The 13,951-nt window shown below is 36.6% G+C and overlaps 2 protein-coding genes across 3 annotated transcripts; one reads left to right on the top strand and one right to left on the bottom strand.

Moving 5' to 3' along the window:
* The first annotated feature begins 1,445 nt into the window (after positions 1 to 1,445).
* On the top strand, positions 1,446 to 10,376 carry LOC140834906 (vacuolar fusion protein MON1 homolog). The gene is given in 15 exon segments (XM_073200105.1): positions 1,446 to 2,207; positions 2,518 to 2,597; positions 2,744 to 2,815; positions 2,917 to 2,956; positions 4,708 to 4,809; positions 4,947 to 5,068; positions 6,288 to 6,420; positions 6,541 to 6,632; positions 7,843 to 7,924; positions 8,044 to 8,108; positions 8,269 to 8,321; positions 8,324 to 8,570; positions 8,652 to 8,743; positions 9,723 to 9,787; positions 10,134 to 10,376. Coding segments are annotated over 15 exon segments (1,914 nt in total). The 5' UTR covers positions 1,446 to 1,634; the 3' UTR covers positions 10,230 to 10,376.
* A 197-nt stretch (positions 10,377 to 10,573) lies between these two features.
* On the bottom strand, positions 10,574 to 13,286 carry LOC140834916 (CASP-like protein 5A2). 2 transcript variants are annotated; one of them, XM_073200120.1, is made up of 4 exons: positions 13,190 to 13,286; positions 12,718 to 13,111; positions 11,466 to 11,598; positions 10,574 to 11,141 (listed from the first exon to the last, which is right to left on the bottom strand). In XM_073200120.1, the coding sequence occupies exons 2-4, from the start codon at positions 12,936 to 12,938 to the stop codon at positions 10,950 to 10,952; spliced, it is 546 nt and encodes a 181-aa protein (XP_073056221.1). In that variant the 5' UTR covers positions 12,939 to 13,111; positions 13,190 to 13,286; the 3' UTR covers positions 10,574 to 10,949. The 2 variants fall into 2 exon arrangements, with proteins under 2 accessions (XP_073056221.1, XP_073056216.1); XM_073200115.1 differs by having other exon boundaries at positions 12,718 to 13,241.
* Between the last annotated feature and the right edge of the window lie 665 nt (positions 13,287 to 13,951).

Below are 13,951 nucleotides of genomic sequence, written 5' to 3'. Positions count from 1 at the left end.
TTGACCAACTTTAATAATTATGGAACAAAATGTTTCAGGGTCTGGCATCTGTTAATTTACAAACTATTCCTTTTTGAAGTATATTACTTTTATTTACTCATATTTAAAATTAATATATTGTATTTTCATTCCCAGTGGAGCTCGTTGAGCTACATAGAAAGATCTGGTCATGCCTCGTGATGCCGGTCAGGGTTATCTAATGTCCTAAAATTTAGAAGTTTACTAAATCGTATGAAAAATTTGTTGAGTAATGGATATTAATTGTAACAAATCATGGATTGTAGACCGATTCGACATGAGTCTCAATTCATATCTATGCACCACTGCTGGTCATATCTCGTAGTCTAGCATTAGCTGTAACCTGTAGCTCATACACATGCATCGTCATTCATAGAAAGCTCAATTGATACCAATACTCTACGAATCTAGGTACTTAAGTCTGTATGGCCTGAGTTCAAGTATCAGAGAAGACGAAATAAACCGCTTTCCTAAGGCGAGATATTTTATAAGTGACAATGCATGTTTATGAGCTAAAATCACATTATGTCTTGCGACCATCATCGTAATATGTCAATAGTTTCCCCTTCTGCGTCACTAAAATAATTCATATGTTTCTGATTGGAACTTGAAAATCCTCGTGGATGTTTCGATCATTCCCTTAATAAAAGCTTTTCTTAGTAATTTTTAAAATGATATTACTAGTAGTAGTGGATTGTACTTTATGTGAATATTTTGAGAGTTTATAAAGAATTGAGAATTAAAGATTGAGAATTAAGAGATAATTGTATGGAAAAAATGAAGAGGTGTGAGTATTTATAAAATAAAAATCAGCCAAAAAAGTTCCACATTTGACCAGACGACCCAGGTCTAGGTCAACCGTTACACAACGGCCACGTTATTGTGATCCTTTATTATCAATGGCCACAAATCATGGCCGTCCATTTCATATTTAAATAAAATTTAGAAAGTGATTAAACGGTCGACCCGACTGTTCAAATTTGTCGGAATGTTGATCTCCAATGACCACGTGATCGGTTGATCGTGCCCGTACATTTTTTTAAAAATTAAAAGCAACCAACCCGCTTGGTTGAACGGGTCCAACCAGACGAGTCTATGAGTTTTTAACCATACCGGACGACATTGGATTGGTCACGGCCATAGTTTTGTGTCAAACCCATCGACCCGATCAACCGACTCTTTGGCCATTGACCAGGTGTGGTTCGGGTCTGGGTAAAACCCGAACAGTGGCCATGTTTTAATAAAATTTATTAATTACTGGGTATTGGACATCATCTTGAGGCCATCTTCAGATCAAAGAAAACATATAATTTCATTTTTAAAAAAATGCAGGCCTGTGAGTAAGCCCAAATAAAGTTTGGGCCCATATTTGCTATTCATTCTCAGCACTCCCAGCCCGACATCATTGATCAGACATACGCCGTCGTTTACCTATTGTCCGTCTCTTTCCACCACCAGGAATGGTAGATACAACGACTCCTCTTCAACATTCCCGACTTTACTCTAAATTTGCTGTTCGATCGAATCCAATTTTCTCTGCTAAACCCTAAATTTAATGATCCAGAAATCTAGTCCCATTGTTTAGTTTACTTCTTTAGGTAAAATTATTATTAAAAATGGCTTCTGATTCAATTGCTTCATCCCTCAGCTCATCCGCCGAGAGCAATGATCATCAAAACCCTGATTCCAGTTCGGATCAGGATCCGAACCCGGATTCGATTGATCAATCACTCGACGCCTTGGAAAATCAGTTAGCTTCTATCTCAATTTCTTCCAATCCTCCGTCGATTACTCTAGATGATGATGAAGTGGAGGAAGACGAAAAGGTGGAGGAACCCGTTGAGCGCATCAATATCTCGAATGAGCCGTTGAACGGAGAAATTAGAGGTAACGAGGTGGAAGATGAGATCGAGGAGAAGCAGTTCGGAGGTAGGTCGATGGCGGAGACTTCGGGTGTGATTAAAGAAAGCTCTTCGTTACCGTGGAGGAATATTTCTGAGGGAGAAGAGACTGAGCTTCCCTTGAGCCCGAGCAGCAGCGGATATGCCGGTGAGAGGGGAAGCACCAGTGGCGGTGATGAAATTAATGATGATGATGAGGGGGATGAGAATGAGATTCGCGAGGTTAAAAACGATGGAGTTGTGGGGTCCCAGGAGCCAATTATCTCCGGCAAGCGCCACCCAGATGAGGTCAGCTGGGTACATATCTTTCAAATTTGAATACCAATTTGGCTTTGTATTTCCTGATGGAAATAGTTTACAAATTGTTTTCAAGTGTAGCAGTAAGACGAAGTTAGTCAACATCGTGTATTTGCTACTTGGAAAACTGAATGCTATACAGTTAACGATCTACTGTATGAATATCATATGCTTAAATTGTTTATTATTACGTTATAAAGCTAGATATTGTTTGTTATGGTCTTTATAAGAAAAGAAATATAAATGAAGGTAAAATTCTCTTGATCTATGTTATATGGGATGTTTGATCGTTTAATTACAGGACGATGCTTCAATTTCATGGAGGAAGAGGAAGAAACATTTTTTAATTTTGAGTCACTCCGGCAAACCTATATTTTCAAGGTTTGTGCCCCTGCTCTTTTACTAGATTCTGGATTATGAGGCCCGTATTCTTTTCTTATTAACATGAAGTCGTTGTGCTGTTCTATGAACTTCAAGTTAATAATGGATGATATTTCTCTCTTCTGGTTTTACTGTTGACTTCAAAGATATGGGGATGAACATAAGCTAGCTGGGTTCTCTGCAACGTTGCAGGCCATAATTTCTTTTGTTGAAAATGGGTACGCAGTGTTGCAACAACAGTATTGTTACATATTAATACTTTCAATTGTTGTTAAATTCATTGACTGGATGCCATTTATTACTTTTTTGATATTCTCAGGGGAGACCGGGTCAAATTGGTGATAGCTGGAAAACACCAGGTTAGACGTTAGAGTGTCAACTTTACTTTCAAGTAACATGTTTTACAGTTTGCTAAAAATCTTCTGGTTTGTCACAGCTTCTTCATAGAACAATTTTAGGAGCTACCTTATGACATATAAAGTAGGTCCAACAGCACACATAAATTTATTGCCGTTGCCACCTTTGTTTGCTTGTGATGTTTTCTGTTCTTGTATGACTTTGCTGGAAAATAATAATGAGCTCACATTTTTATTTATCGAAAAAAAATTTGCAATGTTAAAATTCAGCTGTTAAAGCATGTAAGTTTTGCTGGCTAGGTTTCAATTTACATGAATTTGAGGTTTGCCTCCTTGGTTAATGTGGAGAGTTCGGAAATTAATTCAGAGAGCATAATCATAAATGAAACATTGTAAAAATGATTTTTTTTAAAAAAAATAATTTTCAGAAATTTACGAGGAAATTATAAAGCTTCATCACATTGGTTGCTGTTTTCAGAAAGAACCTACTAGATCTAGTGACTTTAAGAAATTCAAATTTCATATCCATCTTCCTGGTTCATTTGTACGAGATTGTATGCAAAATCGAGCTATTCTGGAAAATTTTATTTCTTGTAGGATTGCCTTCCATATTTGAACCAAAATTCATTTCTATATGGCTTCATACCTGCTGCCAATGATTGTCTGACGCGACTCCAATGGACAACTTTATGTGATGGTTGAACTCATTCAGATCGTAGTGAGGCTTGTAGAGAATATTAATGTGAAGTCGAAAAGAAGATTGAATTCAGTTGGTATTGTAATAGGGAGCAAAGGAAATGAAAACAAATACCCCTTATCATTCTTTGATTTTATTTATTTTGCTTATTATGGGTGAAAATCAAGAAGTGCAATCAATGGTTGAGATAGTCTCAATGCCAAAATAGTCTTTTTCAATTGAACAAAATCACTTAGCTTGGCCTTGGGGATCCTTTTACGATTGCTCTGTTTTCTATGGTTTCTTTTGCTGTTTGTGGAAGAGATACGTGAGAAAAAAGCAAAAGCATTGATCGTATCAATGGTAAAAAAACTACATCCACATGTTTCAAAAAGGTCATTTGTCAAACTTCACACACTCTACTCTAGCATCATGAAGCATGTATCACCAATTGTAAAAGTCTTAAGAAGGCCAAAATAATTCTGAGCTGTTGTTACAAATGCTCTCAGTCTCTGTCCCATAAATTTTTTAACTGCTGGGAACATGTCTTTTTAACCCTTTTAAATAATGCATCAAATTTGTGTATGTTTTTTTTTTCCTGATTTTATGATTTAAAAATTATATTCAGTAGATATCGAAATAATGTTAAAATGTTACGTGCTGGAAGGGTGATTGATAAAGAGCACCATTCCATGGTAAAACTAAAACTCATCTTGACTAAATGTTGTGAATGATCTATTTACTTTGAAGCAGTAAGTTGTCCCTTGCTGTAATTCTAAGTGCAGCGAGAATAACTATTTCAAAATGGTACTAAAAAATGTAAAAATATTTGATTCATCATGGATTGTAACACTTGCCTGTTATATTTCCTGTATTTTAACATGAATCTGAAATGCGTGTTTCTTTGCAGTTGTTATTGAATAATTAATATCTCTGTGCTGTCTTAGTTTAGGCGAATAATGATCTTTTCTAACTTTTTTCCCCTAAAAGGTGATTTTGTTGGAAAACTAACTACATATCCTATCTGGTGTTGTATTTATTGCGTTTTTCAAACTCGTATAGAAGGTTCATATTTCAGGTAATTTTTCTTGTGAAAGGACCTATTTACTTGGTGTGCATAAGTTGCACAGAAGAGCCTTATGAATCTTTGAGGGGACAGCTAGAGCTGCTTTATAGTCAGGTAGCTTTTCTTTCCTCTAGTTATTGGTTTATTTTTATGGCTCTCAACACCCAGCCTATAGTTTTGCCTCTTCTAGGTTGCTGGATTTTTTTTCCCCAAATGGATGTCTACTCACATTAATTCCTATCTATATCCAGATTATACTCATCCTCACAAAATCTGTATATCGATGTTTTGAGAAGAATCCAAAGTTTGATTTGACATCTCTGCTTGGAGGAACTGACACTGTCTTCTCCTCTCTCATTCATTCTTTCAGTTGGTATGCCTGATGCTCCTTAGCTTGTTGAATTAATTTGGTACAGCATCAGCTATCCAATTTCTTTATTTTATTTTATCGACGTCTTGTTTCTCTTCTCCAAGATGTGTTGTATAAGTGGAAGTACTTTATGTGTGACCAAAAGATGTTAGAAGCTTAACTAGTTGCGAATCTATTTTATGGTTGTCCAGGTCGCAGTTCAACAGTATAATTTCTGCCGATAATGCTACGAGTTGCTTTGATTTCTTTTCTTTTCATAAAGTTAAGAGTGAGAAGGGCATTAAAGAGCACAAACTATATTTTACCATCTACTCTTGCAAACTGATGAAATACTCACTCTTCTTCCTTTTATTTTCCTCTTGCCCTACAATTCCTATCTCTACTTTGATAATATGCTGTTATTTTTGTCCTCTAGTTTGATTTTTTACTGTGATGATTTGATGCTTCAAGTCCCATGATGACCTTTGTGATTGTTCCACCAATCTGCAATCTACCAGGGTTGACTGTTTTCAACAAAATGTATAATGTTTATCAATCGAGTCATGAGTCATTATCGTACGGATATCTGGTTACAATCATTAAGCCTAATATTTAAAGAAAATCCAGTTCCGCTCCCCAAACATTGTAAAACCCAACTCTGGATTCCCAGGCACGTGAAAAATGAACAGAAATCCATAGGAAACCTAATATTTAATGAAAATATAGTTCTGCTCCCCAAACATTGTAAAACCCAACTCTGGATTCCCAGGCACGTTAAAAGTGAACATAAAATGTGTATAAGCGGAGGCTTTTGAAAGCAGTCCATGTGATACGCCTGTCAACCCATTGCTATGCCAATTTATTTATTAGAAAAAAGAAAGCCTGTCCACTGCCACTTATACTGCTGCTCTATGATGTATGTGCATGCAACATATTGGTGCAATGTGGTGTCAGATTCTCTTCGGACACAGATGTGCTGCTAAAATAGAAATTACACTTGCCCAAACGATTGTAAGAAGTGTCCGACTGACGGACTGCTGCAAAAAATAAGACATAAAACTGGTAAAAACTTTTAATATTAGTTGATTGAAATTAAGCAGTGAACCACATGATTTCTCATGGTTCCAATTCAAAGTGTTATCTAGTCAGTCATCTAATCAAGTCAGTTTAGAGTCTTTAGACCATAAATTTTTTGAAACTAATTAGTGGTTTATAATTATATTATTCTCGGTTGTAATTGTAGGAATCCCGCCACTTTTCTTCATGCCTACGCTTGTCTTCCACTTTCTTATGTGACACGTCAAGCTGCAGGTGCCATCTTGCAAGACATAGCTGATTCAGGAGTTCTGTTTGCACTCTTAATGTGTAGACATAAGGTAATTGTGCCATTCTCGCCTTTATTTAAAAGTTGCCTGATCATATATTCTTAGTTACTATGATGCCGGAGTTATTGATGATTTATTTGTCAAACCATCTTAGAGTGAAACGTGATACAGGTTATCAGTCTTGTTGGTGCACAAAAAGCATCTCTTCATCCCGATGATATACTGTTACTCTCAAATTTTATTATGTCTTCTGAATCATTTAGGTAAGTTTATATAGCTTCCACATGTCACTGTTATCTTTCTTGATTGATCGAACTGCAGGCATCATTCATTCAATAAGCAATTTTTTCACGCACACATGCAAACTTATTTTGTTTGTGAAGTTTGCCCGCCACTTTTTTGTTGCTGTTAAATGGTCCAAAATACTATCCCGATATTTCGCAACAGGGATAGAGTTGTTCATCCTGGGAAATCCTATGAAAAAACATGCTATCTCCTGTTATTTAATGTGAATCGACTGACTATTTATGTAGTGTTTGTAAATACTTAAAAAAAAGTGATCATAGACTTTTCTTTTGTAAATTTGTAAAGGAAGAGTCCTTAATTACTTTTTTTAAGCATATGCAAACACTACCTTAGACTTTTTGATTGTCCTTTAGCGAACTGCATTCTTGGATTATTATCATTATGATCCAGGCGTTTGTTCATGCATAATGGTCTGTAAATGAAATTTTAGGCATATATGATGAAGTTTCTAGACATAGACTTTGTTACTTGCACATAATTATGATATGTGACTTAAATTCACGGAAGACAATGGGAACATTGACCATATCGGGTCCCCACTTTTATGAAGAGGAGGCAGGGTTAGAAAGTAGTGGAGTGCAAACTCCAGCTTCAAACATGAAACGCAGACGCCAAATATTATGGGGTTGGATAGCATAAAAAATGAAAAGTAAATACCTCTTCCAAAAGAATCGTCAATGAAGGGCTCCTAGAGTTCTGGTGGATGAATTTCTATGTCTACAATCGTGATAACATGCAGTAGAAAATCAAGATCAGTTAGGTTCTTCATCTACTTATGTTCTGCACTTCTGCACTAAACTTTGTATGAGTTTCTTCATGGTTCACAGCACACGCATTCCTCGTATTAAATTGCCTTACTTTTCCCCCAGCCTATTTGATAGATCAGCAGTGTGAAGTGTGAGTCTGCTATGCACGCGTCGCAGTACAACTTAATTGGTAGTACTGAATGTGTCTCTTTTCCCTCCTTCTACAAACACAATACATCTCACGTGAAACAGATAAAGAATTTGTATTGTCTTTAGCTACTTGTTTATGGTCCTTAAAATATGTTAATATATGTTCTATGTCAGCTAGTGTAGTGACCAGAGGTTACCTTTTCTAGGTAAGGGCGCTTATTTTTTTACGTCTGTCTGACGCTTGTCTCTTACATGATTCAATTTCATGCAGGACTTCAGAGTCTTTTTCACCAATTTGCTTGCCTAGATACAATTCCATGGCATTCCTTTATGCTTATGTTCATTATTTTGATGTAAGTTATGCTTAAGTTTGGAAAAATAATAAATATTACACAGGACATTGTTGTAGAATCTTTGTATTTGGTTATTGTTCATAGATTTTATGTTTGTGAGTTGTTGAATTTGGTGACAGATCAATACTTATCTGATATTGCTGACCACAAATTCAGACGCCTTCTATCATCTAAAAGACTGCAGGTAAATTTTTTATGTTTTCTGATTCTAGAGAACAAAAAATTTGTGATCTCCAACTTTGTGGGAGATTTTTCGTGGTCTTATAGAGAATCTTATTTTTGGGCAAATTGCTCTGTTTTGGTCCAGTCTTTGCTGAAACGAATATATCTGGCCCATCTTGTAGGATTCGAGTTGAAAGTGTACTTTCGAAGTCAAACTTACTAAGTGAAGTTCAAAGATCCTGGCACATGGTGGCATGCGTGTTGAGGATTTGTCAATGGAACCCATTTCTCGTGCTGGAGCCACATCTCCTCATTTAGGTCATCCACGATCTGCAACAGATTCCCCGGGTAGAACAACGGAGTCGTATGTTGGCCTTGGTGGTCCAGATGGATTATGGCATTTCATATATCGAAGTATTTATCTTGACCAATATGTGTCATCTGAATTTTCATCTCCAATCAACAGTTTGAGGCAGCAAAAAAGGTGACTAGAAAAATCTGACTGCAATTTGACCCTCAAGTATTCTCTATCATAATAACTTTACGGAAGCTTCTTATTTCACAGATTATACAGGGCTTATCAAAGAATTTATGCTTCCATGCATGATAAAGAAGTAGGACCTCACAAAACCCAGTTTAGAAGAGACGGAAATTATGGTAAGTAATCTTCATTTTTTACCCTTTTGTTCTAGTGGAGCTATTTTAACTGTTCTTTGTATTGATAGCATGATATCCAGTATGACCAGTTATTCTTTGTTTTTTCGTTCATAAATAATTCAAGCATTTCTTGATGTTAAGGATATCAGTGGGTTCATAACCAGCCTGTTTACCTAGATATATTATTAGCATTAAAATTGTTTCTTGCACAGTTGCATCACATCCAAAATTCTCGGAGGAAACATATGCTGCGGAACAAAGAGTTTTCCATTATTTTTTTCTAGGTCAACTCAAAATAATGTGAATGTCAATTCAAAATAATATGAATGCATGGCTCAATGACAATTAGTTGGAAGTGGGATAAGGAGTCATTTCAAGGTTGCCACCTTTGTAAGGTTCTGCATCGGCATTTTCTGCCCTCAGTTTCAGTATAGAACAAGTCGACCACACCTTCCTATCGAAAAACAGTGGACTAGATGTAGGTAACAATGATGGTGAAAGTTTTGTTAATTTTGCAGAAATTTTCCAACATGAGTGCCATATAATTGACTGGTTTGAATGTTTTAATGTAAATAAACAATTAGTTGCCTCGAGCTTTGTTACAATGCTGGTATTTTTGAAATTAATGCTATGGAAGAAAGAAATTATTTGCTTAACTTTAATATCATACCATGTGAGGGGCTCAGTTTGGAAACAAAAATAATTTTGATTTGTGGACATCTTTGGGAATCCCACGTCCAGCAGCATTTTTATCAGTGTATTTCTCCATGATTCCGTTGCAAGCTTTCTTATATCAGTTGACGACGACATAAATGCTCCTTGCAATCTAGGAAAAAAGCGATTATCATTTTTAATGCCTAATGATGTCATATGGGTTTAGTTGGCAATTACTCTTCCTTAATGCATTTGGCCATTTTTTAAATTCAATTCCTGTTTGATTTGCTTTTTTAACTGTCCTTTTGGTGCTAAAATGTCACAGTGCTACTCTGCTGGGTCACATCAGATTTTGAACTGTATGGAGCTTTTGACCCCCTCGCAGACAAGGTTTGTCCATTCAAATCTGTGTGCTCAAAAAAGAATTGTACCCATTTCCGAAATAGTGCTGTTGTCGAGTTATGTAAGATACAATTTACTCTGGCACTTCTATCCGTGTTCTTGTTGGTTGGAACAATATTACATGTGCTGAAAAGCGAGCAGCCTGCATTTTCTTACGTATGTAAAGTATATTTTGAACGCTTGGCAGTCCTACATGCTATGAATCACCGCTAGTTTGTGTGGCCTTTGGTCTTCAGAGAGTAACTGCCATGCAAGATGCCAATCCATGTTGAAAATTCGAAATATTCGTCATTGTTTTGTAATCTTTACTGAGGACTCCCATTGGATTTTGCAGGCTCTCGCCATAAAAACTTGCAATCGCGTTTGTCAGTGGGTGAAAGATGTAGAAAACGAAGTTTTCTTGTTGGGGGCAAGTCCTTTTTCATGGTGACGATGCTCACTCCCATGTATCCTAGACTTTTTGTTCTTGCAATATTTTATCTTTTCAGCTTTTCGTAGGTTTTTTAGGCTTTTTGTAGCATATTCTTGTACCCTACCATCTTAACTCTCAAGAAATACCATATGTAATTTTCTACTATATATGACGTTCATAGTAAGCTCAGGTGACGGGATTTTTTCCCACATATTCCAACAATGAAACAAACTATGACTATCCAGACATAGTATCGCTTTGCGAATGCTGTATTGTAATCTGGAAAATAAATCATTGCTGACTATTTTATTTTTTATACCAATTACAATTTCGTTATTGTCTTAATTTGAAGATACAAGATTCAGGACTCCCTACAACTTATGCACGTCATAAGGGTTTATCAAAAACTGACAGATTGACATTCAACTTCCATCGCGGCGACTTTTGATCAAGTTCTCACATAAAAACAACAAAAATACCAATTTACAGCTGAGAAGACCCAACCTTTTCTCGGAGTCCTGAAACTCAGGGATATATCCACATCTGTTCATGTTGCTATAATATTATAACTAGCACCATTTAGAAACAGTAAATTCATTACGACTAGAAGTTCCCAGGTTACAAACTTCACACAGAATCTAGTAGATGTACAACACATGGCTGCTCTGATTTATGGAATCACCAAAACTCCAAATAAACTTAATATGGTTGTACTTCATAAAATTGTAAATCTGTTCTTCATCGTGATGCCAATGACCAGAAATTCAACAAAAAAGATGGCAAGGCAGCAAACCAGCTAAGGAAGGCCATAGCCGTGGCAGTTTCAAACTGTGCGCAATGATTCTTTCCACATGCCCCAAGATCATTGCCGATTAGAACGGTGATGCCAGCAGATGCACAGGCTGCAGCAAATGTTAGGGTCGATGTCACCTGCAACAGTCAACAAGAAAAATCAAACTTAACAAAGAAGAATGATGTTTCCTATCTTACTGTTCTGTAAAGCAATACACGTCAACAGTTTCATTATTTTGTCACACCACAATTACATTTAGAAGTATCAATTCCATTGACTGCTAAATCTAGCACATAAACTCGTGCTAAAAAGAGAGATAAAGAACACTAAATATTGATTCTCATCACATGTCAACAAAATCAACCACTTCATCGCACTGATATGAATACATGGGATTTTATTGCCATCCCAACAAGAATATTTAATATATAACACCATTTATTGATGGGTATCTAACTTACCCCATCACCAACAGCAAATAGGCTAACAACTCTAGAACTCTGCAAGCGACGTCCCACAAGAAGTGCATAAGCATCTACAATTGATAGGATAAGGCTCCACATGCACTGCAAGCCAGCAGCAGCAACCAGGTAGCTGAAAAGGGAAAAACAAGATAAAAGTGAAGTAAATTTACAACCAAGATATACAAGACTAATCATATCAGTTCACTATATCTCCCTCTGTCATATATTATCGACGAGAACTGATAGAGATTTTTCCTCGATGACATACCAACAATACAATTATCATCCGCAGCTATCATACATTAAGCACAAAGTATTATTTCAACTATTTTTGGTGAACAATAATTTTACTGCAAAAATATTCTACACAACATGGTTATTGCGAGTTCATTTTACTTTTACATAGTTTAAAATGATCTTATAACAAATAATTAATAGTTCTGTTAAATAAATATATGATTTTAACATACATAATTCGCTGTTCACAATCAAGCTAACTTTATTAATAAATTACAAAATAATTTTACGATGCACATATATTACTTCCATAAACACAAATTTTTATGGACACACCTCCTCGCATGTGCTTTGTTCCCTAGTTTTATAATGAATGGGCATGGTCTTTTGAAATTTACTTTGGTAACACGCTGACACCTTCTCATTGAAACTAGCTAAATTTGGTCAATAATGTAGTTCATGTGTGTTTCTAGGTGCAAGAGCATTCTTTCGTGGTCAGGATTGTAGAGTTTTGCATTTCCTTGGGAACCACCGCTCCAGATAAAAAAAGTATAGACCATGGAGCCGGAAACTAATAGAGCACCCTATGCACTTCCCTGAATCTTTTTTCCAAATAATCTGAAGCGGAAATCTCAAACTTGTCCATAGCATTCAGCGTGAAAAAATCAGACACGATCTCAACAAGCACAGAACATCTCAGATAGATTATCACGATGCATCCAGACACCATGCAGAAAAACATCCAACCCAATTACCACAAAGAACAAAGAATGAACCATCTTTCCCCTAATTCAACAGCAAAATTTTCAAAGAAAAAGCTGAGACCGTTGGAGAGCAAAGAGAAAAGATAATTTCTGCTCGCTAATGTTAGAATAAATTCAATTGGTTACTAAACAGAACATCAATCTCAATTCCGATGTACACAGCTGAATACAAAGAAAACCTTAATCGCATCAGCACAAAAAGAGGAGCAGTTACTGCGTAAAAAAGTAAAATAAAGAGGTTGAATTACCAGAAGGCGGTGACGGAAGGAAAGTCACTCGTGGTTGCCATGACCGTAAGCGCCACAACTGCGAACAAAAACTGGCACACTCGCAACACCCAACCCCCCACTGTCCCCGGCATCCCTTGGAGATCCCTCATCCTCACTCGCGGAAGCGGCACATTAGCTGCACCCTCCGTCTGCGGCGGCGGCGCTTCCACTGGATGCACCGCCCCCTGGCTGACATTCATCTCTCCTTGAATCTCAATCTCAACCTCGACCTATACAAAGAATTACTAGATCATCCACCAACAACAGCCACTTATGTCTGAGTACATAAATCGGCGGCGGACGATTGTAGGGTCACGGCGATCGCCTTCCACGGCGTAACTTCGATCTGATTCGATTGGCTATGAGTAGTCGCCTGAAAAAATCGAGAGAGGAATCAGAATGGTGGATTTGTGGATACAGAATTCAGCATTTTCTAGTTCGACGGGTCCACCTGAACAGCAGAAATTTCACCTCCTACGTTGTCTGGTAAACTATTCACAAGTCATAAAAATGATATTTTCCCTTTATTTGCTATTTTCTACGTCAAACAAACAGTGTAAGCCTAAGCCAAATCATTGGGCTTTTGTTTTCCAACGATAAAAAGTCCAATTTAACAGTTAAATCGGTTTGGTCATCGATTGAACCAAAATCTATCGCAAATGTTGAATCAGATTGAGTTGCTTAAAAACAAATCTCGATCGATTGAATTCGATCCCGTAGTCGTCAGTAATATAGTTAATTCACGACCAATGTTATTTTTAATTTTTTTCTAAAGAGTTTTGAGTTCTTCTTTAGGTAATTATGGATTGAAAAAAATTGATTCCAATTGGAATTCAATCTGATTTATTCGATTCCACAATCCGATAAATCCAATACAATTTAGCATCCGCAAAATTTGTCGGTTTCTATAAAAACAAAATCTAAAACCGGGTTAATCCAATCCGGAACGATCCAATTTGACTCGGTAACATCCCTATGGCTACTCATGATGTAACATACAACCTCCCGCTCGTCGCTTGTACTTTACCGAAACCAAAGCGCTACCTGACAATGGCTCTGGTAATTTAGAACAAGAAGTTTAGACAATTTATCAGATGCCGCTCAATCCATAAATTCAACCTTTGATGTAATATATTTTTGATTTATGACGGTTTTTCTTGATTCTTTTGGCAAGGCAAACTCTATAAAAAAAATAAATAGACAAATTTCATGG

The sequence above is a fragment of the Primulina eburnea genome, chromosome 1 (genome assembly GCF_022965805.1).
Source record: "Primulina eburnea isolate SZY01 chromosome 1, ASM2296580v1, whole genome shotgun sequence".
NCBI lineage: Eukaryota > Viridiplantae > Streptophyta > Magnoliopsida > Lamiales > Gesneriaceae > Primulina > Primulina eburnea.
Note: the sequence above shows the minus strand (reverse complement) of the source record. Positions and strands in the feature narration are given on the sequence as shown.

Excerpts from the sequence above, each read along its gene's own strand:
- LOC140834916 (XM_073200120.1), bottom strand. The coding sequence starts at position 12,938 with ATGAATGTCAGCCAGGGGGCGGTGCATCCAGTGGAAGCGCCGCCGCCG. Across the intron at positions 11,599-12,717 it reads CCTTCCGTCACCGCCTTCTG|CTACCTGGTTGCTGCTGCTG; the intron begins GTAATTCAACCT and ends TTCCCTTTTCAG. Across the intron at positions 11,142-11,465 it reads TATTTGCTGTTGGTGATGGG|GTGACATCGACCCTAACATT; the intron begins GTAAGTTAGATA and ends TGACTGTTGCAG.